Source organism: Coturnix japonica, chromosome 2 (assembly GCF_054131305.1).
Source record: "Coturnix japonica strain WE chromosome 2, WE-NBRP24, whole genome shotgun sequence".
Lineage (NCBI taxonomy): Eukaryota > Metazoa > Chordata > Aves > Galliformes > Phasianidae > Coturnix > Coturnix japonica.
This window is the reverse complement of record NC_140664.1, coordinates 74,405,829-74,428,161: the sequence shown is the minus strand read 5'-3', so window position 1 is coordinate 74,428,161 and position 22,333 is coordinate 74,405,829. Positions and strand designations below refer to the sequence as shown.

General features: G+C 46.0%; 1 protein-coding gene and 1 long non-coding RNA gene across 10 annotated transcripts in view; both read left to right on the top strand.

Moving 5' to 3' along the window:
* RREB1 (ras responsive element binding protein 1) overlaps positions 1-22,333 on the top strand; it is a 115,536-nt gene that overhangs the window by 69,565 nt on the left and 23,638 nt on the right. For 8 of the 9 annotated variants that reach the window (XM_015854537.3, XM_015854538.3, XM_015854539.3 and 5 more), the window contains 3 exons: positions 7,759-7,903; positions 9,068-9,204; positions 21,993-22,182. In XM_015854537.3, coding sequence (XP_015710023.2) covers positions 7,759-7,903; positions 9,068-9,204; positions 21,993-22,182 — 472 coding nt within the window. Of the gene's footprint in view, positions 1-143; positions 262-7,758; positions 7,904-9,067; positions 9,205-21,992; positions 22,183-22,333 lie in introns of those variants that run through there. The other variant, XM_085537775.1, reaches the window with a different exon arrangement.
* LOC146761951 (uncharacterized) lies at positions 11,619-12,033 on the top strand. The gene is made up of 2 exons (XR_014942784.1): positions 11,619-11,743; positions 11,881-12,033. It is a non-coding gene; the product is annotated as an uncharacterized LOC146761951 (long non-coding RNA).

Here is a 22,333-nt window from a genome sequence, read left to right as displayed (position 1 = left end):
TGAAGACCCTGCTTTAATACAGATGTGCCTCTGTTATCTCATACAGCTTCCTTGTTTGCAGACGTGCATGTGGGGGGAGGTTCTAAGCTCCATCTGCGCGGTGTCCCCAGCAGTGCTGTGGTGGCTGTCTATTTTTTCCTCCTCGAGCTGTGTGACGCAGCAAGTTGTTCTCTGCTGTGTGCCATCGGGATTGCTCAACAGTGGAGTGTGACAGGGCAGCAACTGCAGGAGGACTCTGCCTGTTTCTGGGAAGTCACAGAGGTTTCTGTTTGCCTGGTTGTTCAAGGGGTGCAGCCTGGGGGGAGGCAAGATGTACATGGGACTTCTCCAGTCTTGTTTGCTCTTAGGACAGACCTATTCCTCCTTCTGACATCCCTTTCTGATTTTCTCTCTTTTTTTCCCCCCCCACCGATGCTGTTATTTAACATCGTTCCAATTGTCCTTACCATCTAATCACACTTGTTTCCTTTAAACTTGTAATTAAGCTTTTAGACTGTGATAACTAAAGGAGGTACCTGAAAACCACATATTTCCAAAAAGATGAAATAAAACTGCGGTTCAGAATGTCCCAGGCCAGGTTTTTTGGTATGCTTTTTAAAAGCTTATTCCTGCTTAGTTTTACTGTTGTTAATAAACTTTTGTCTCCAAGCTTAAAAAAGCATGGGGGCCTCAGAAGGATCTCGTTTAATACTTATTAGAGAGTTTCTTATGGCTTATAAGTCTCCGTGCACTATTTGGCAATGCCGATGTAGGTCTGCTCTGAATTTAATGCAGGCTGCAGGCAGTTGGGTGCAGTGATACTGGGAGGCTCATGCTGCATTTCTTGCCTCTTCTGACCTCGCTTATGCACGGTTTGATGTGAAGGGCAAATGGATGCTTTCTTTTGCTGTCCTTTGGTAAGCTTTGCTTCATGGGCATGTTTTGAATCACTTCCCTGTCACAGCATCATCAGGCAAATATTTGTCTCCCTGTTTTCCCTTTGAGGTGTTCTGACAACACTTCTAGTAGAGAACGGGAGTGACTTTGAGCCAGGCTGGGAATGCAGTTGTATCAATCTCAACCTGTTCTGACTTGCTAATTCTGCGTAGCAAGTAGTTGCTTAAATATCTGTGAATGCACCATAATTATTCAGAAATGGTACCTCCCCCCCACTTTCTGGATGCGTAGATGTGTATCTTACCTCTCACGCATGCGCACAACTGACCTTTATTTGCAGCAAAGCAAAACTTCATTCTAGGATAAAAATACAAAATGCTCTGTGTGCATGTAGATGTATCATGTATCTATCCTTAGGTATCATGTCTTGGCAGCTGCGTGGCACTGGTTAACTTTGCAGACTGAAAAAGTGTTTCTAGGCTGTCATGTGAACGTAACCACAGGTGCAGGCGGGTAGTCCCAGCACAGCTGAATAATAACGCTCACGTCACCCTAATGATGCTGCCTGCCACCCCACTGTGAGGCTGGATCTGCTTTGCCTCATTACACAAGGGAATAAGCTGGTCTAGATGGCCCAGAAGGCTGCCCAGAGGATGCCGAAGGCGCGTCAGTGTGGCCTCATGGGATGCATCAATTCCCGGGGGTGCTGAGGGGAATGCTGCTGGATGGGGAGGCTGGCAGGGCCCTGATAGCTCTGATAGACATGGAGCTCACAAGCGCTGGGGCCTCTGTGGGGGTAACGAGCTGTGCCACTGCACTGCGAGATTGCAGGCCGGTGAGCGCGTGCTGGAGCATCTCCTGCTCGCAGGCGTGCGGCTAAAATGAGTCAGTGCTTCCTGAGCTGATCCTCCCTGGGACCTGCTTGCCCCACCCGGCTCTTTTTCGACTGAATGGCTTGTGTTGCAAGGGCTCCCTCCCTTAGCACTGCAGCTGGTCCCTCGCCGCACGTTAGCGTTCGCTGCTGGTTAAGAGTAGATTGCTTGGTGGTACTTAAAATCTGTTTTGAGTTATAAGGAGGCATTTCCCAAATGGTTGAGCTTTCAGTATTGGCGTGTCTTTTTGGTTCGCTCCGAAGTGTGCATGCATGTCTGAGGGCTTTTGGGGTCATTTTTGTTGTTTTGAAGATAAAAATAGCGAAGGAGCCAAGAAGAGAAGACAAACAGAAACTCATCCAAGTACAAATCAGGTCTGATTTGCAAAATTACCTGAGTCTTTCTGGTTCCTGTGATTACGGCTGGCAGGAGCTGAGTGAATCGCTCTCTTAAGTGGCTGCTGTTTGTAATTAGCACTGGAAATTCATTGTCGATACAGATTCTCTACATGTTTTAACAAACAAACAACTGACTAAACTTTCTAACCCAAGGGTATAATGTTACTGTACTTTTGACTTAAGTTCCAGTCATGTTCACGAGACACAAAGGAGGGGGTTAGCAGCAGCTTATTAAGTGATTGCTCCTAGAAATGCTGCTTCTTTGCTTTCTGTTTGCTTAGGATTTATTTCTCATGTATGTCAAATGGCAGGAGCCTTGAAGAGGAGTTTCTGTGTTTTCCTACGTTTCTAGACCGTTTGGATATGTCTTTAGATAAGCATCAGACGTGTGAGAATCACCCTCTAGATTCTGATACCAGACTGCTCAAAAGTCACGAGGGAGATGAGGAACCGCAGTGTGCAACAGTGTGTAGGGTACATCTAGTGGTAAAGTGGAGAAACTTAGAATAATATGTGGGATATGAAGCCAGAACCTGAACTTGATACTGTCAGATGATCGCTCTGGGCTGATAATGCCCAGATTCATTGGCCTCCCCACTGCGTTTTCACAGGAGTGGAGATGTGAGGGAGGAGGAGGGTGTTTATACATGCGCTGGATCCTGTGCTCAAGAATTAATCTTGATTTAGATGCTGGGACTTTCCCAACCGGGCCCCACTGAAATTGCTTGCTGCTCCCCTCTGGACACGCTGCTCCTTCTAATCAGACCTACCTGGCATAAACTTCTTGACTGAAAGCCAGCAGCGCTTGTGCTGCCGTGGTTAGAAGGGAGAGGCTTTAACTGCGGTCCCCGCTCATGGGCTGCACATCCACCCTTTTGTTCCACACCTTCCTTTTACCTGGGCCTCTGAGGGAGGCAGGCCCTTTCTTTAGGGATGTGGAGCACGTCAGAAGCCTTGAAAACTTGGGGTGCAGTGATGGTGTGGTTTTTCTCCCTGGCGACTGAGGTGAGGGATTCCCACACATGCTGTGGGATGCTTCCTTCCTAGGAGCCAGTGAGGTGCTGATGGGGTTATGTGCATGCAAAGCAGGAGCTGCTGGTTTCATTCGTAATTCAGCAGGACCTGGAGCTGGGAGCAGCTGCCTGGTGCAGTCGCCTCTTTCAGGATGCTTTGACTCCTCATTCTAGCCTTGAGCCAGCCAGTCAAAAACTTCCCACGTTCTGGTTTTGGCATCGGAGCCGTGGGCTGCCCTGTTTTGAGTCTTCCAGAAGGCTTATATGATCAACATGCAAATCCCCTCTGCATTAAGAAAATACAGCAGCCCTTTTTGGAGATGCAGTAAAGATTGGGATGTGACCAATAGAAACCGCCTATCGGTTCAGTAGGACACATGCTCTTTTTTTCCCCCCTTTGCTGTGAGTCACCTCCCTTAGGCACTGATCCAACACCACCCGAGGGGAAAAAAAAGGAGTAAAGGCACTCGAGCTCCGAATGTGTTTGTTTTCACAGAAGTCTCTTCTCCAGTGAAAAGCACTGAAGTATTCACTTGCCATTGTTCTGGTCCCATATTCACCCTTGCAAACTCATGCTTTTTTGCACGACAGTGTTGGGACAGAAAGGTTTTCAGCCCATTTGCTTTTTCAGAAGCTTGGGGAATTCTGGTGCCACTGTCATCTTACTCATCCTGTTCACATGACATCAGAGGGAAGAAGAAAGTTGTGGCACAGGAGGGGAAGCGGAAGGTGATTCTCGCGATTCTCGCAGGGAGGATGAAATGAAACGCAGTGAAGCAGTTGAAAAGTATGATTATTCTGGGCGGGCTGACTGGCACTCAGTCATAGCACAGTTGGATCCTTTTGGCTCACCTGTGAAATTCCTTTTGTGAGGGGGAGGGAACGGATTATGAGAACTTTTTCACATCCAGCTGTGCTGTGAGAAGCAGAGCGTGTTGCGAGTTATCTGCATTTTTTGCATAGCAATTCTTAAAACGTGAGCAGTTCAGAGGTGAATCAGACCTTGTTTGGAAAAGATTTAATTTTCTCTCACCGTTTCAGGATTATTCTTTGCTGATTTTTCTGGCTCTCTGTATGGACTCATTCTAAACAGAGTTCCACTGCTTCCTCTGAGGTAGTATCTCTTGAGTCAAGGTAGTGGTCGCATCAGTGCCCTGGCAGGTGATACTGTAATGCAGGTCTGTGGCTGGATGTGAGCATTTCCATGCATGTCCTTACTTTGCATTCCATTCTCACTTAAAGTGTCGAGTGTTGATCTTTTTTTTTCCCCCTAGATATGATGAATGTCGCATCATTTTCCTTTATCATTGCAGATGCTGAAAGCCAGGCTGACTTACAAGCGCGGCTTTTGTATTCAAAGTATGCCAGTGTTGTCGGGCCAAAATATGTTGTTATAGTCACAATGGGAAAATAACTTCTAAGCACAGCTTTGTTCCTGTTCTTGTGTCTTGGCAGGCTAAACAGTGAAGCTGAGCATTTCTGGTGTTAGATTTAAGATCCAATCAAGGCAAACTCTTCTAAAGGAGGATAAGGAATAAGGCAGCACAAATACTTTCATTACTTCCCACCTTTAATTTTAGTCAGGAAATGTTTAAAGTAAAAAAGGAGCCTTGGTGAAGGGAGTGTTTCACAGGATGGTTATGGATGTGACTTGGCATCTGCTGCAGTTCAACCCAAGTTGGGTGATGAATGTTTTCTTGAGGCAGAATGACATCCATGTTGCAAAGTAAAAGAGAGAGATGAAGATTGTGTCTATCCTTTGTACTGCTTGGTTTTATCTTCCTGCTTATCTTGGGTCGTAGCTCTAGTAATCTTTTTCCTCTCCACCCTTGACTCGATGTAGTGAAACTTGCTGAACCTGTCAAAGGAATAAACCTGCTCGGTGTAACGTGGGCAGGTTGCGACTCTCCTTGAGAACTCTGGAACCTGCTACTTTAGCTTCAGATTTTTCTCTTCCTTAATGACTGCATGCACAGATCTATCGTGGTGTCTGTGATATCTGACCTACACAGTAAAAGTCAAAGGTGCAGTCAGGGTGTCTTCCTGTTTATAGCTCAATAGCTCAGGCTGCTTCCTTTCAAATATGCAAAACCAAAACATGAAGGGATTACCACATTCCTTGCTGTGGGTATGGATTTTGCTCGTGCTTTCCGGGCATGGCAAAAGCGTGCATGGGTATGCAGGAAGGAAAACTGCAGGCTGAGGGCAGCTGATGGCTTCAACGCCGGGTGTAGCTAAGCCCAGTCACTGCACTGCTGCACCCAGGTTAACAAGCCCTGCCGTATTAGTAGTCATTTTATTGCAGACGTGGCTGGACTGCTTTTGGGACTTGCAGGAGCCAGCGTGTTTGCATGTATTGTGTCAAGGCAGGCAGAGGTGCCAGGCTGGACTTGCAGTTATCTGTAATTACCTACAGGTTCTCCTGTTGGTCTTCTGTTGGTACAGACGCTGTGGATGTGCCATTGCATCCCTCTCCTGTAGGTGCAGCGCCATCAAAGCAGGCAGAGCTAAGCAGATGGGTAAAGAGCAGGGGAAAATAACTTAGCCCTAAGGAAGCTATTTTCAATGGGTATCTACTAACAGGAATTCTCTCTGACACAGAGGAGACTTGAAAATAGAAACAAAAAGTCCCACACTTTATGTATGGCAGTATTTTTGTTGTCGTTTGTTTGTTTTCTGGCTGAATGGGGTTTAGCTTGATTGCTTTCATTCTTTCCCTCTTTGAAAGTAACTGGCCAACTCATACTGGCTAGATACCAGCCAAACTGCCAGCAGGATAAGCACACAGACTGTGAGTCTGTCTGCCTCTCTCTGGACAGACAGGCACATGCAAGAGGAAGATTTAATCAAAACTGGAAAGCAATCTTTACCATAAAGGAGATGTATTTAAAAAGATAAAGAAAACAAGGGGGCATCAAACTGCCTTTCAGGTCTTGTTTTGCCTCCAGAACTGGGTACTGCCTTGTTGGCCTGTTGTTTCCCATTGCTTTTCAAGTTTATCTGCAACCATGTAGGCAGTTCTCTCTTAGCGGCCTGCTGGGAACATCTGCATGCAGATGCACTCTTCTTCTTGAGCCTCCCACAGTGTAAGCAGCCCACAGCATCCATCTCTTGTTTTATGTGGCCCGTTGAGAGTTACCTGGGAGCTGAATTTGATTCCCCAAAATTGTGGGGGTAGGTGAACAATACAGGCATTAGCTGAACAGCCATTTTTGATCTTGCAGCAGTGTTTGGGGCTTTGAACGGAGGCTGTTTCTGCATTACACCCTCAGGAAGCCAGCTGTAGTTTGAGACAGTAATGTGGTTGCCTTTTCTTAAAGGATTCAGGGATTGTGAAAGAATTGTGCTGGGAGACATTCATCTGGCAGCCTCTGCCCGTGGGTCACTTTGGTCCAGTGTGTTATCTTGCTGCATCACGCCCTTGGCATCCAAAACTAAAATTGATTTGATGTCATAACAGCCAAGCAGCTGTGAGGACATGTAGGACTCATCTGGATTACAACATTCTCTCATGTTTGAACACGATGGTTTGCAGTCAAGTGAAATGGTACTGTCCTGAGCTGGTGAGGCTTCTGAAGGAGCGTGCCTAGATGCCATTAACACAGTCTGCCTTGTGCTGCTTTGAAGTCAGTCAGGTGCATAAAAGGCACTTCTCTCCTACACTCCCAAGTAAAAAATATATTTATATGTGTCATCTAACTGGAGGGAACTGGGTGGGAGCATCTCGCTTGGTTGCAGATATAGCAAACTGGAGGGTAAGTGGGCCAAGCGTATGGACGATCATGAGATTGCTTCCTTGGCCATTTTATTATTTATTATATTTATAGAGTGGTGAGGTCCTGGAACAGGCTGCCCAGGGAGGCTGTGGATGCCCCGTCCTTGGAGGTGTTCAAGGCCAGGTTGGACAGGGCCCTGGGCAACCTGATCTAGTAAAGGTGTATGTTTGGTGGCCCTGCCAGGCAGGGGGGTTGGAACTTCATGATCCTTGAGGTCCCTTCCAACCCGGGTCATTCTGTGATTCTGTGATTCTTTGGGTTTACATTCTGCACCAAAGAACCAAAGAAATACACCAGGCGTCTCAGTCACTCTGTTGGGTTTGGATTGAGAACATCCTGCAGCGATGATACTTGTAACCTGGAGCAATATAAGTGGGCTTTGTGGAGCCTTGTTTTCCTCTCTCCAGTGTCACTGTGACAATAAGTGGTCGTTGTCCTGGGGATGTGGGTTTAGGTAGACATTTTAGCCGTTCAGTGTTTCTTAAGCTATACTTGCTGCAGCTTCACAGCTGTTAATAGTTTTATTTGACTTCACATGTGCAGTTGAAATTTGAAGGGCCTGGGGGTGATGGAGGATGGATGCAGGTGCAGGCGATAGTGAGGCGATGGCCCACAACCCCACACACTCATGAGTGGGATGTGTCCTGGCCTTATTTCAGGACAGTCAGGAGTGCAATGCAGTGCAGTGTAGTTTATGGGATATCTGCTGGGATCATTGAAAGGCAAAGCTTGGAATTGATGTTGGCATTAGGGTTGGTGTGGAGGTGTGGACTTCCCACCCCGGTTTTCCCACTGATGGTGTCTTCTTCCCCCTCCTGCTCAGGCACATGAAGATTCACGAGAAGGATCCAAACAGCACAGCAAGTACAACTCCCCCATCTCCTCTGAAGCGCAAGCGATTGTCTTCGAAGCGGAAGTTCAGTCACGATGCTGAGATGGACAGAGAGGAAAGGACACCTGCAAAAAAGGTTTGTTACCAGGCATGAAGCAAAAGACTTTCCTGACTGCCTCCTATGCTTTTGGACATTGTGCTCATGCGGTCAGCACAGGAATACTAACATTTGGTCTCATTAACGACCCTATATGATTTAAGATACCTCTTGTTTTCCTCTGTAGCCAACAGTGTTGTCTGAAATAGAAAATGCATTTCTAATTTCAGAGATTGAAGGAATTATTGTTATTCTTTGTTGTTCATACTTCTCCTTTTACATGCTGATTACATACATGCCTATTGATTGCATATATTAGCTAATGTTGGATGTGAAGATGACAAACTATTCTTTCACTACTGCTCTATTTTTTTCCCCCATGTTATTTCCTGTTTGATTTATAGCATTCTTGCAGGGTGGTGATTTGAACTTCAAAAAAAAAAGGTGTTTACTTAAGAAACAACTTAAGTGCATTTTTGTTATGACTGGAGAAAAAAGAAATCTATAGTATGTTTCACTTTTGCAGTAGCATAATCCTGCATTATTTGAGTTGCAAGAGCAACCAGAAAATATTTATGTGAAGGCTAGACATTTCCATTAGGTTTTTGTTTATGAAATATTTTATTGCATTTCAGTCATTTATCCCAAACGTGTGGTGGCTGCCAAAATTCACTCGACCCTTTCTACTTAGTCTCTAAATGGCAAACTAGTAGCAGCTCCAAGTAGCTCAGTATCCTTGTTTCCGTGCATGCTTTTCCTCCCTGTAATCAGAAGAGGGCTATAGAAAACATGCAGAAGTTCATTGCTTTTCCATGGACCACTTGAGTTAGCAGTTGGCAGTATTTCAGTGGCATAAATAATTCAGGCTGACAGCTCGCCCGACTCTCTGAAGGAGGAGGAATGCTGGTTCAGTGGTATATAAACATACGGGCTTATGAGTTGTTCAAATTGCAGTTTCATTAGAACTGATGTATCTGTGACTTAGCTGCAGGCTTCATCTCTTGTTGAGCCTCCTTTCTGCCGTGCATTCTCACACGCGCTCTGTGTTGCCAGAATGAGCAATTTCTGGTCACCTCCAGCGAAGCTGCAGATGGAAGTCACTTTTGGCTTTGCTTTTAAGAGGAGGACTTTGAGTTGCGTGTTTGGTTTGATGCTTGAAATTAAGTTGAGTGAGGTTTGGTTTTTTTTTTCCTTTCTCTGTAGGTTGTCGAGGATGGTCAGTATGGTGAAGGGGATAGGAAAGAAGATGACGCTTACCATTGTCCTGTATGTTTCAAAGACTTTTTTTGCAAGTATGCGCTGGAGTCCCACATGGAGACACATCCAGATAACTCACTGAGGTAAGAAGTGGGAACTTCACTGGAACAGGCTGCCCAGGGAGGTGGTAGAGTCTCCTTCTCTGGAGATATTCAAGATCTGCCTGGACGCCTACCAGTGCAACATGGTGTAGGGAACCTGCTTTGGCAGGGGGGTTGGACTCGATGATCTCTGGAGGTCCCTTCCAACCCCTACAATTCTGTGATTCTGTGAAGTGGGCTTGAGAGCATTTCTGGTCACCAGATGGGCTCAGAGAGCCTGCCAGGGAGGGGAGAAAAACCCAGCATTGTTCAGACCTGTGCGCTGTTAACTGAGCCCCATTCTGATTTGGAACTGGTTTTGAATTTTTCTGCCTCATCTTTTGTCACCAGGGTGGTATAATGACAAAAGGTCAGCACTGCAGAATTGTGATAAGTTAAACCAGAGATGCTTGAAGCAGGGAGCAAAGCTAGATAAATCCATTCAGGTACCAACATATGAGGTACTTCTGCCTGAGGTTTTGCTGTTTGTCGTGGCAGTGAGTGAAGATAAACGAGTTTCTGGTTCCAAACCTTCTGCAAAGTTTGTTATGCTTTTCTGCCTATTGAGGTTAGGGAATGTTTTGGGTTTTGGCTTAAATCAGCATCTCCTAACAAGGAAAAATTAGCTATTAATTGTTTGGGAAGGTGCTTGGGTTTGTGTTTTGATTCAAATAATTACTCCTGAGATTTCTGGTACTTTTTTTTTCTTTTTAATAGAAGAAAAATAGAGCCAGATAACATGAAGATGCAAAAGAGATATTCCAAGTCTAGTTTAAACATGTAGAAAAGCTGCTATTTTACAAAAGCAGGTTCTCCATTTGCAAAAACTTGTCAGCGCTTCAGGCTTATTTAGGACATGGGACTCTCAAGTGATCTTTTCAGAAGGTTGCAGAATTTGACATTTTGAAGTGTTAACATTCTTTCTCGAAGACGTTGTCTTAATAGAATGGGATGGAGCAGAGCTGGGGTTTGTTATTTATTTGTTTATTGCATTAGAAAACATTGGTGAATGTGTCTAGAACCTTTGTTGTTGTTGTAATTGTAATTAATGTGGAGGGGATTTGGAAAGCTCTTTCTTAAACCTAGCCCAGCAAATAATAGTTACTTAATTGGAGTTTGCTGCTTCTGAAGTAAATCAAGTAAATTTTCATTACAGAGCAAAACTGAAACAGGTGGTCTCTATCCCCACCAAAGGAGCTCTGAGATAACTTTGCCATACACTTCACACTTCCTCTAAAGTGTCTGTGTTGCTAGGCTTGACCTGATATTAGCCTCACTTCAAAGTTTCTGCAAAGATACAGCATCATTGCTAGGCTATATGCTGTGAAGCTGAGTGGACAGGAAGGTTCTCTGGCTTTGGTTGATGGATAAAAGACAGTTTAATGGACACCCTCCCAACCTGGCAGCTTTGCAGTCTGTTGCTGCAAAGCAGAAGGACACTGCAGTCAGCCTCTTCCTGTACCTCTCTTCATGTAGCTTTTTCCTTAGGATTGGCAGACTTGCTTTTGGGTAACATTCTCCTGACATGGATTTTGCTACCCGTAATTGTATTGAGCATGCAGGCTAAAATGTGTCCCTGTCATGCTCTGTGGGCACAAGTTAAGGGTAGTGCTGGGTCTTTATGGGCTTGTCTAGACAATGGCAAAGGGGGCTTTGTTAAATATTTGCTTTAGCAATTTAAGGACATGTCAGTAGAGATAGGGTAAGGCAAGGAAGCCATGGTTCTCCCTGATCAGCTAACACATTCAAATGCAACTTGCCTTACCTATCTGGCTTAAAATACACCTTTTGTCCCCCTCTAGACGAGTCAGATGTTGCTGTCTGCTTGGCCCAACCTAGCAGAAAATCCTCTGGTAAGCAGAGCAGCCTGGGCTGCTGTTCAGGTGACTGTTTCATCCTGCAGGAGATGAGTTAAAGTCCTAGGCAAGCAGGGGCTGCAATACCCTGGTTCCTAGAGTTTTGCAGGATTCAACAAGATGTGCTGATTGTGGTGTGCAGTTTTCAGCCCTGAATCAATGTGACTGAAATGATTCCTTTTGTGAGGCACAGAGGTGTCTTTTTAAGTGAAGGAGCAGAAGAAAACAGAAAATACTGCTAGAGTAATAGAGCAGGAGGCGTGTGTGTATGGGTGTGTTTGTGGCAGGGGAGCAAACTGCAAAGTGTTAGAAGGCATTCATCAAATCCCAGTGTTTCCTTATTGTAGAAGTCTAAGAGGAAGAACTCTACTCAAACCAAGTTCAAACAAACTACAAAGGAGAGCAGCTGTGCTACGAGCAAAGGGCAGGGAGCAGAACGCATTCGGTCTCTTTTTATTGCCAGCACTGTAAAATTTGAGTCACTTGATCGGGACTTCTGTGCAGCAGGTATCAGATGTTGTGCATCCTCAGGCCCCAAATGCTCTGGCAGTTGCTTTGCAGCTACTGCTGTGGGCAACCTTGCACAGACTGTTTTGTCACAACCAAGAAATAAGCGATGCTCTGTCAGCTTCAACATGCCTTTCTTTGTAAACCGTGTTGCAAACAGTCTGTGTCCGTACTGTTGGGTAAGTACAGCCTCTGTCTCCCCCAGCATCTGCCTGTCCTGTCCCCCCATTAAGGAACTGAAGAAGTGGGGCTGTGTGGCAGCCCCAGGATCTGCCTGGGAGCAGCTCATTCACAGCGTGGGCCTTTGCCCTTCCAGATGCTGTCAAATGAGCAACTTGAAGTCTCGGGGTTAGCTGTTCAAAGCCGGATGAAAAGCCTTGTCCTCCCTAGGAGCACTTTTTCATGCAGAGCCACGAGCTGGGAGCACCTCATTGTTTACTTGCAGCAAAATAAACAATGCTTAATCCACCGATTGTGTGAGAGAGGCTCCTGCTTGGGAGAGTCTCTCCCGGTTATGTAAAATCCCAGATCATCGGACATCTTTGTCTTCTAATTACGGTAAGAACTGTCCTGCTGTGGGGAGCCAGAATAGAGCCCTTTGTCCCACCGCAGTGGGCTGTGGCCCTTTGCATCCTGCACACATCACCCCCTGGCCAGCCCCTGTCCCTTTGAAGCCCCAGGACCTGCACCCTAATTAGAGACAGGAACTGGTCCCAGAGAGGCCGCCTGCTGACTGCACCCCTTTTACCTATAGGAGGGGGCACTGCCATGCTTTCTACCCCCCACCCCCTCCTCCCCATCTCTCTCCTCATGCCTCCCTACCTGGATTATTTAAAGCCAGCGGCCATTTCCCTGCAGCCAGGACCTTGAGACACCATCTATTTTGAAGGGGGGGGTGGTTATATCTGAACGTTGATATAATTAGTAGAGTGCTGAAATGCTCTGCAGCCAATGGGGAAAATAAGAAACCTCGCAGAGAAGAGTAACTCCTCTGGAAACTTTTGTGGCTGAGGGTTGCTGTCAGACATGGTAACGTGCTTCTAAAGGTCGCCTGACAGGCAGCTCTGAGCAGCAGCAGCAGCAGCAGCCCGGGCTGAAGAGATGGGAGGATTTCCTGAGGAGAAGCCTCTTGAGGCGCTCTGTGAGGTTTCCCTTCTTTCCTTTGGCAAGTACAATGGAACGGGCTTAAAGTAAAATGTGTGGCTTTTCAAAAAGTACATGCACTGTAAAATTCCTCTGTTGGGTTTCTCTGTAACTAGAGCATACCCCTTTTATTTTCTCTCCCTCTCCTCCAGGAGGCTTTCTACAGTACTCTCTGTACCAACAGCAAAGGCTTTTTAGTTTCTCCTTTCTCCCAGCAGCAGGGAGACGTTTATTGTGCTTCTTGTAGCCTTGCATCTTCCCGAGGAGAGTAGGAAGGTGGCACTGTCTCCCTCAGGCCCTGAACTGACCTAGAGACACCAGTACCTGTAGATGCCTGTGTCCGTGAATGGATTCAGGCTAGATGAAGTTTTCTGACCTTTTACAATGCATGTCCAAACAGTGATATAATATATTAAGCTTTGCAACTTGCCAAATCCCAGGCATTTTTTCACTAGGACAGCAAAAGCAGTTCTCTTGCCCCAGGATAACGTGCTTCTGTAAAACTTCCAAGAAGCCAAAGAAAGAAAGAAAACTAAGAGCCATTCACTGTCTACCTTGTTCTTTGAATCAACTTCGCCAGGTTTTGCTGGATATTGTAAGGTCAGGAGGGCTAGAGGTTAAACGCCACCATGGAAAGCTGTTGTTTTGAACAGCTAGGTCAGTAAAAGACACAGCAACAGAAATGCTCAGGACCTGGAACGAAAAATGTCAGGACACTCTGACCATTGGTGTTTGTTGTCATCCACCTCCAGTTTTGCCAGGGTAACCCGAGCTTGTGTTTCTGAACAAGCTCCCGGGAAGGAAATGCTGCCGTTGTGTCTTGGTGTTAAATGGCTTCACTCACAAGGAAAGCGTAAGTTTAAATGCTGTAATAACGAGCCCCTGGACTCTGTGGGTGAATTGTTTTGCAGTTTGTGCTTCAGTCTGCCCACCAGACTCCCCCCTCTGCCAACACTCTGCCATTCTTCAGTGCACGGTGTCGAGTAGTGAGATGCTGCAGGGTACCTAGATCTTCATCTCTGTGTTAGTCACTTCAGCTAATGCACGTGAGTAGTATATGTTAAGCTAAGTCAAAACCAAGTGCATTTTGAGTGAAAACTATTCCAGCTACTTAAAATACTACATTTCTTGCCCGGTTACTGCTTTTCACAAAGGTTTTCTACATTGGTTTTGAGGAGATAAAATAATCAGGAATACAAAATAGTTAACGTTTAAGTTTACTGAGGTTATTTCAGTCTCTACTGCAAGAGAAAGTTGTGTGCGGAGCAGCAGTGTGACTGAGTGAAAGTACATTGTACAGGATGTAAAAGAAAAAGAAAAGCCAACACCAGAAAAAGCCCCTTAAGTTTCATTCCTGTTTCTGCCAATGCCTACTTAAGCAACTTGAGGAATTTACTTTCTCTCCTTATATAGTAAGGAATAATCCTGCTGACTTAATTTTTTTGTGAAGCGCGCTGCTTTCTACACATGGTCAGCATTTTGTAGGGTGAGGGTGTTACAGACATTGCAAAATTAAAAGAGTGAATGTGTTTGAAAAGCAAATGTTGTATGCTACTTTTTATTGCCTGTGTGTGCCACTGCTGCAGGTTTGTGGTGGGGAGAGTAGGTTTCTTCCTAGCAGTTGATATCACTGTTACTAGAAGTCGCTAGTAGTTTTCTTGTAGCATTGTGAACTGTTGTACTGCTTCAGAATGGGAAACTTGTCTTCTTCTGGTGTAGTGGATGATGCTGAGGTTGTTGTATCCTACATGACTGTTGGGTATGGGGAGAAAGAGAAGGCACTCCAGCTCAGGCATGCTCGTGGCCTCTTTGACCTTTGGTTTTGGCACGCTCTAGCCCTGATGCTTCCCTTCTTAGTCATTGCTCTAGGGTCATCTGCTAGAGTTACCAAGTACTGACAGAGTAACTTCTACCAAACTTCTTGCAACCAAAGGCAGAGGTGCACAAGGGTCAGTTAGTTGAATGGCAGCGCTGACTGGGCTGACTCGCCTGTTCTGTGTGCTCAGCTGCTTTCTTGGTGTTTGGCTAATACAAACTGGGAGCTGAATCCTCATCACAGTTGGTAGCATGTTCTGTGTAGGAGCAATTCCACGAGCCAGCTCTGGGACCAAAAATATGCTGTGGTACAATACAGCTCTCAGTGCCCATAAGGCAAAGGAGAGGGCATGCGAGAAAGCTGGGTTGCATCTTTTACTAAGCCATTAAAATAGGGAAGTAAAATCAGTGGGCTGAGCATCTGTCTCTATGCTGACTTGCAAAAGCAAACCAGAACTGTATTTTTTTAAGTACTGTCTGAAGTTTCTGTTTGGAAAAGAGAGATGGAAAAGATCAGAAGATCAGCACAAATCAACTCCATCCTAGAAGTGGTCAACTCACACCAGGGGGCTCATTGTACAAGAAGGCTGGGAGTCAGGAGCAGGCGGGTAAAAATACCAGATAGTGAATGGACACAGGGAATGAGGCTCTCACGCGGAGCTGTGTGGCGTGTCACATGGCACTGAATATCTTAGCTCGGGTACCAAAATAGAAAGTGGGTAAAATGCAAAGCCCGACTGCAGAGGAAAGCTTCTCGTAAAAGGGAATACAGGAGGGAACAAGGGCTCAGCCAAGACGGGTTATTAGCATGCCTGTCTGATCCTGGTGTCCAGGGTGTGTTTATACACACGCTCTGTCAAAGTACTGGCTGCTGCTGCTTGTGTTAACAGCCATGTCTGCGTGCTGAGCATAGCTTACCTGTGAATGCAGATAAGGGCAAGTGTGTTCCGTCCAGATCGGGCTGCACCTATTTGTGTACTCTTCTGTCATCAGTAGATGGCTGTAGGATAGATGTGTGCCTGTATCTGTGTTTCTTCTTATATTGCTAGGAGAAAGGCATTCATTTTCTTTTTTCAAGAAAACTTGGTAGGCATTTGTAGGTCTTTCTGTTCATTTGTTTTTGAGAAATGCATTAGCAGGCTGGAAGAACTTCCCTTTTCTTTCCCCTCAAAAGAATACCAGAAGACCCGTTTGAGTTTGTGTGTGCAAATAATTTCTATTCTGGATGCTTTGCTTTTCCAGTGTCAGGATAAGGTGAGCTCTTTTCTGATTTTCGTTGCTTGAAAATGAAGGAAATTTAAAAAAAAAAAAAAAGCAAAGCTGCAGGTGGAGGTTTGTGCCAAGAACTGCTTGTGCCATTAAGCCATGTGTTGGTCAGCTTCACTCGAGGTGCTCTGACAACAGGAGTTAGAGCACACCAGGACTGGTGCTGGCTCTGCAGCGCACTGACACATTTCTGAAGCACAACAGCAACCCTGGCTTGTATCGACCCTTCATGCTACTTTCCCCTCCTGGACCAAAGCATGGCTGCAGGAATGCACATGGCATTGTGCATCTCCCTATAAATAGAAGGCTTGGTGGGGCAGCTTCAGCCTTGGCTACAGCTGAGGATGACAGAGAAGGCACACTGGTGACAAAGGGGGACCCTTGGTGGGGAGGCAGGAGAGAGGAAAAGCTACAGTCCCACTGAAGCCGTGGTCCCCTGTGCATTTCCCCAGCCTCCCTGTGTACTGTGCTGACTCAGTGCTGACCCTTGGCAGAGGCTGGGCTCCAGTAGTGTTTGCCTCTGTTTACTGCTGGTAGAAGGAGGAGGCACTCAATTAGGGGGAGATGGGAAAGAGCAGAACAGAACCCTTGCGGTGTGGTGCCCAGGGGACCTGCAGGGATCCCCAGGGAAGGCAGGAGCAGCGCCTGCACTACTGCTGCTTTTCCATCACTCATCTGCAGCAAGTGGGGGAGATAAGTGCAGCTGTTGGATGTTATTTCCCAGGGCCCCGGGTGTGGAGGCCAGAAAGGGTTTTTCATCCAAAAAGAGATGAGTATCTGGTCTTGGGCGGGGTTAGACAGGAGCAGAAACCAATTTGCTCTCTGTCATCTCCCTCCCTTTGCCTTGCCCCAAACAAAGTGAGAGAGAGATTGAGAAATCCTTTCCTGGAGGGGAATGCTTCACGCAACTTGCTAGTTTTACTTCAGAGGGGGTGAAAGTCCTTCTGTTTAAAAAGATCTTTTCTCCATCCCCTTGTTCTTGTTCTTTGCCTGTAAATGGAGTTGAGGCTGGGGGGGCTGTTCCCATCCATGAGCAGATAGAAGTCAGCTGGAGGGAGCGCTGATCTGCCTGAGGGGAGAAGAGCTCTTCAGAAGGGACCTGGATAGACTGGATTGATGGGCCAAGGCAAACTGTATGAGTGTAAATAGGGCCAAGTGTTGGGTCCTGCACTTCAGTCACAACAACCCCTAGCAACCCTACAGGCTTGGGGAGGTGTGGCTGCAAAACTGCCTGATGGAAAGGGACCTTGGTGTGCTGATGGGCAGTCAGCTGAACATGAGCCAGCAGTGTGGCAAAGGTGGCCAGTGGCATCTTGGCTTGTATCAGGAATGGTGTGATGAGCAGGACTAGGGAAGGAATCCTGCCCCTGTAGGCACTGGTGAGGCCCCGCCTCTAGTGCTTTGTTCAGTTTTGGGCACCTCAGTACAGAAAGGACACTAAGATTCTGGAGTAGGTCCAAAGAAGGGCAACAAGGCTTGTGAAGGGCTTGGAGAATGTTCCCTATGAGGACACGCTGAGGGAACTGGGGCTGTTTAGTCTGGGGAAGAGGAGGCTGAGGGGAGACTTTATTGCCCTCTTCCAGTATCTGAAAGGTGCTTACAGCGGGAGTGGGGCTGGTCTCTTCTCACTAGTGACAGGATGAGGGGAAATGGCCTCAAGTTGCGCCAGGGTAAGTTTAGGTTGGATATCAGGAAACGCTTCTTTACAGAAAGGGTTGTTAAGCACGGGAATGGGCTCCCTAGGGAGGTGGCTGAGTCACCATCCCTGGATGTGCTTAAAAATCGTTTGGATGTGGTGCTCAGGGAGGTGATTTAGCAGAGAGTTGTTAGAGTTAGGGTAGGATGGTTAGGTTGTGGTTGGACTCGATGATCTTGAAGGTCTTTTCCAACCTGAATGATTCTATGATTCTATTTATAAACAGTGATGAGATCCCCTCTCATCCTTCTCTTCTCCAGGCCGAACAGCCCCAGGTCTCTCAGCCTTTCTTTATAAGGGAGATGCTCCAGACCCCTCATCATCTTTGTACTGGACCCTCTCATCTTTGTCCCATCTTTGGACTGAGGAGCCCAGAACTGGACATGGTACTCCAGATGTGGCCTCACGAGGGCAAAGTCAAAGGGGAGGATTACTTCCCTTGACCTGCTGGCCACGCTCTATTTAATATATCCCAGGATTCCATTGGCCTTCTTGGCTACAAGGGCACACTCCTGATTCATGGTCAACCTGTTGTCCACCAGGACACCTAGGTCCTTCTCCTCAGAGCTCCTTAGTAATAATCCATCAAACTCACCTGGTGCAATAGGTGGACTGAGCTCTAAGGTCAGCCTGGTTTTTGTACTGTCATTGCATGGATATGCTAGGGTTCTGCTTTTGTATTTTAGCAGTTCTGTTTTCTCATCCACTTGCTTTGTGCACCTCTGCCAGCAAGCCAAAGTGCTAGTGCTGAACTGGCTTTATACAGGTATGAGTGACTCCATTAGATAAAGACTACTGAGAAGGGTGCTCAGTGTAAAGCAGTCGTAAGTTGCTAACAGCAGTTTTTCCGTTTCTGCTTAAAATTAATTTCATTTTTAGAACCAAATGGCCTTTTTCTCTCTGTTCTATAATCGTATTTACAGGAAAAAATGGAGAGCAGCGGCCAAGACTAGCAACCATATGATAACAGCAGCTTTTATGTGCTGCATCTGGAAACTTACCTTGCAAGCACAGTGCTTTTATCTGTGCTCAGGTGTTGAGCTATTGCTCTGCCTGTTCTGCTCAGAATCTGTTCCCATCTCTGTTCTTTGCAGTCACATCATCCCTGTTTGACTTGGCACTACGCTGGGACAGACTTGTGAAACTTTAAGGAGAGAGGGTTTGTTTTGTTTTGTCTTTAAGCCCATCACAAGCAAAGTGTTACCACATGGCTCAGCTGCCTTATTTGATATGCTGGTCTTTTTGGATTTTCTAGATTAATATTGCATTTTTAAAAAGGAATTTAAGCAAGATGAAAAGATGTTCGTATTACGTGAGTTTCCCTTTTGTTTCTTACTGTGTTTCTGAATGTAAAAGCATTGTAAATATTGCCATTGCTTAGAGATGGAAAATAGTACTGGTGTCAAAACGGGCAGATGAGTTTCCTTAAGAAAAAGACAAGGCTGCCAGCTAATGCCTTATTGCACATGGCAGCATGCTCCATTTTATATTAACACATGTTAGTCAGCATCATGCAGTGACTGCCTTAACTAGTATTGAAGCTCCATAGCCCTGAGTTTTCCTTGGAGGTGGCACACATCCGTATCTACATCAGCGGCTCTCATTGTATTCAAACCCAAAAAGCCTGGGTTCCCTTAGTACTTGAGATGCTGGGAAGGTAATTTAATAACACATGGGAGAAAAAAAAGTGTGTGAATGAGCTGTGTCTTGAAAGCTGCAGCCCCAGTGGAGGCGCTGAGCTGAGGCAGTGCATTGATGTTCCCTGACAGGTTCCCTGACAGGCTTGACTTACCCGGGTGTTTCTTTATTCAACCAGGAGCTTGGGTTTGACCAAATGGGAGAAGAGTGTAATCCTTTTCCACATTTTTGTTATTGCTTGAGAAAAAAGCAGGAGATTGCTTAATTCTATGCATCATAAGAGAGAAGGGACGTAACGCCTTTTATTAGAAGTAGGAGTTGTGTTTTAGGGGAGGAGGGAGGGAGGTTCCTTTTGCATGAAAACACCATTTTTACATTGCAGATTTTTACTCTCCTGGGGCATAACAGTTGATACAGGTGTACCATGAAGGACTTTCACACGGGTCTGCCCTGAAAGGTTTTGTTTCAGTCGCAGCTTTTGGTAGGAGTCCCAAATAAACCAGTGCTTAAAATCAGTCCATCACACAACTGGTGGATGTGAGAGGGTAGGGGAGTGTGAGACTTATGAGGTACTGGCATGGGCTGCCCAGAGGAGATGTGGGTGCCCCATCCCTGGAGGCGCCAGATTGGATGGGGCTCTGGGCTGCCTGAACTGGTGGGGTTCCAGCCCCATAGCAGGGGGCTGGAACTGAATGGGCTTTAAGATTCCTTCTAACCCAAACCATGCTATAGTTCTATGACTTGCCTAACCCAAATCCCAGGGGTACAGCTGCAGACCCTGGCTCTCCTCATGGCCTCGCAGTCCTGTCAGCAGTGGCTTTCTCTGCCCTGTCAAATATGAGAATTCACAGCCATTGGGAGGTCGGGCACACAGGGGACTCCCAGAGCTGCCTCAGGGCAACCGAGGAGAGGGTGAGGATCTGCGTGCTTTCAAAGAGCAGCTGGGCCTGCAAGCCCTCGCTGTCCATGTGCTGAGATACCAGGAGGAGTGTGCCAGAAGAACTGCTGGCTTTCACACCAGGCTTTTTCATCGCCTCTAAAAGAACATTTGTTTCTGTATCTTGCCAGTTCTGGAGGTGACTGTTGTAAGCCTGTAATGCCCTCCTTCCCCCAGTGGTTTTGGTGGTTGAGTGTTTTTGTTTTCGCCCAAGATGAAAGCTATGCATCACGGATAGGTGCTGCCAAGTGAGCTGGAAGAGTGCCGCAAATCCTGACGCCGGAGGAGTGCTATGCATTGGCATTCTCTCACTCCACCAGGGCCGGGTTGTCACATTTAGCAGATCTCTTTAAGTAAACGCTCGCTTTGTAAATGGCCGCGGTTCTCTATTTAATGGAATGCCAGCCCTATGCTGGCAATAATTATAAAGGTAGGATGCAAGTGAATTGACAGAGGAGATAAAACAGATTAAACCTCCAGTGCATAATATTTATGCCTCAGCCTTCTGGGTACCATGATAACACAGGCAGTGGTACATATACTTCACACTTGTTTCTTTCACCACTCAGAGACTATGAGTCCAATTGTTCTGTGAGTGACTTGGTTATCTCTTCATTTTCAGGGAATAAAAAAGGTCTGTGGAAGTTTATGTAGTGATAATAAGCACAACAATGGGAGTTTGTTAGGGACAGGACAGGGAGGGGGTTGTTTCAGGATTTTGTCAGAAGTCATTTTTAATTGCAGGATGTTTTTTTAATGAGTAGGCACACGTCCTTTTCCTCGATGGGAGGGCAAAGACAGCATGGGGAGATGTGAAGAACTCTGAGCGCAAATAACGCTCTCAACAACAGTCTGCTTCACATTCTCTGCTAGTAGCTTCTGCAAAACTTGTGGTTACAAGCTGGAACCATTTTGAGTGAAACTGTGTGTCATTTGTTGGATTCAGAGTGGATATAATCTGTCATAGCGCAGAGCTCAAACACCGGCTACTTAAAAGGCGATAACATTGTTGACATGTTGGCCAAATGTTGCTGTGTATTCCTTACCACCTGTAGCATAGCCGCATTTCCAGCATCTTTGATTGTCTTAACGCTAGTTTGCTGTACATAAGAAACTTATGATTGCCTGGATTTGGGAATAGAACTGAAATAAAACACATCGTAGCCCCAAGTAGTGGCTCCGAAAATATGTTGCTTCTGCATTTTTCAGAAGGCACGCTGGCTGTGAAGGAGGCATCCGAGTGTCAGAATGTCAGAAGTGTTGAGCCTGTTTCAGATCTTCCTTCTGACCTTTTCCCCTCCAAGGAGCAGTCTTTTTTCTTTTAAAGAAAGTATATTTCTCATAACAGCTTTGAGAAGAATCAGTGGAAGTTTATGGAAAAGCAGTGCAGTATAAACATTGGGAGGAAAATTCATATGCAGGTGTTTGAGTGGTGGGCAGTAGCGTGTCTTAAGTTGTGGTTAAATATGTGTCATCTATACATTTGCAGCTGTGTGTGATGTAGCTCTGATTTAACCCTGGTCACCAGTGTTTTTTAATTTTTCAATGAAGCATTATTTTAATAGCACTTTTTAGTAAAGAATCAGGAAAATAAAATTGCATGAAACCATTGAAGTACTTGGACGATGGGAAGTCTGTCAGAAATCTGCAGTCTCAGCTTCTGCTACCAGTCTGCTCACGTGTGACATTCATTTGCTGAATTCTTTGAACTCCTGGTGAACTTAACCACCAGAAACTGGTAGAAAGTGTCTGTGATTGAAACGGCCTTTCTGTGGTGATAGATTTTTGACATGCCATGACTTCGTTCTGCATTTAGCAGATTCTTAGTATCATGGGGTGAGGGGAAGGAGGCTGGCCTAATGTGAGAAGAATGCTAGTCCTCATGCTGACAGCAGTCAATAACTCATTGTTATTTTATTCTTTTCCTTTCCAGGTGTGACATCTGTTGTATTACCTTTCGTACTCATCGGGGCTTACTGCGCCATAATGCAGTTATCCATAAGCAGCTTCCCAGAGATCCCACTGGAAAGCCTTTCATTCAGAACAACCCTTCAATTCCAGCAGGCTTCCACGACTTGGGATTCACAGACTTCTCCTGTAGGAAGTTCCCCCGCATTTCTCAGGTACGCTTTGTTCTTAGGAGCTTAAGGTGCCATCTGATGTAACATGTGCCTTCTGAATGTATTGAAAGATTTGATCTACCGGAGACAAGGCATAGAATATTCTGTGGAGCCCGCATTACTACTGTCAGCATAGGATTCAGACACCTCCTTT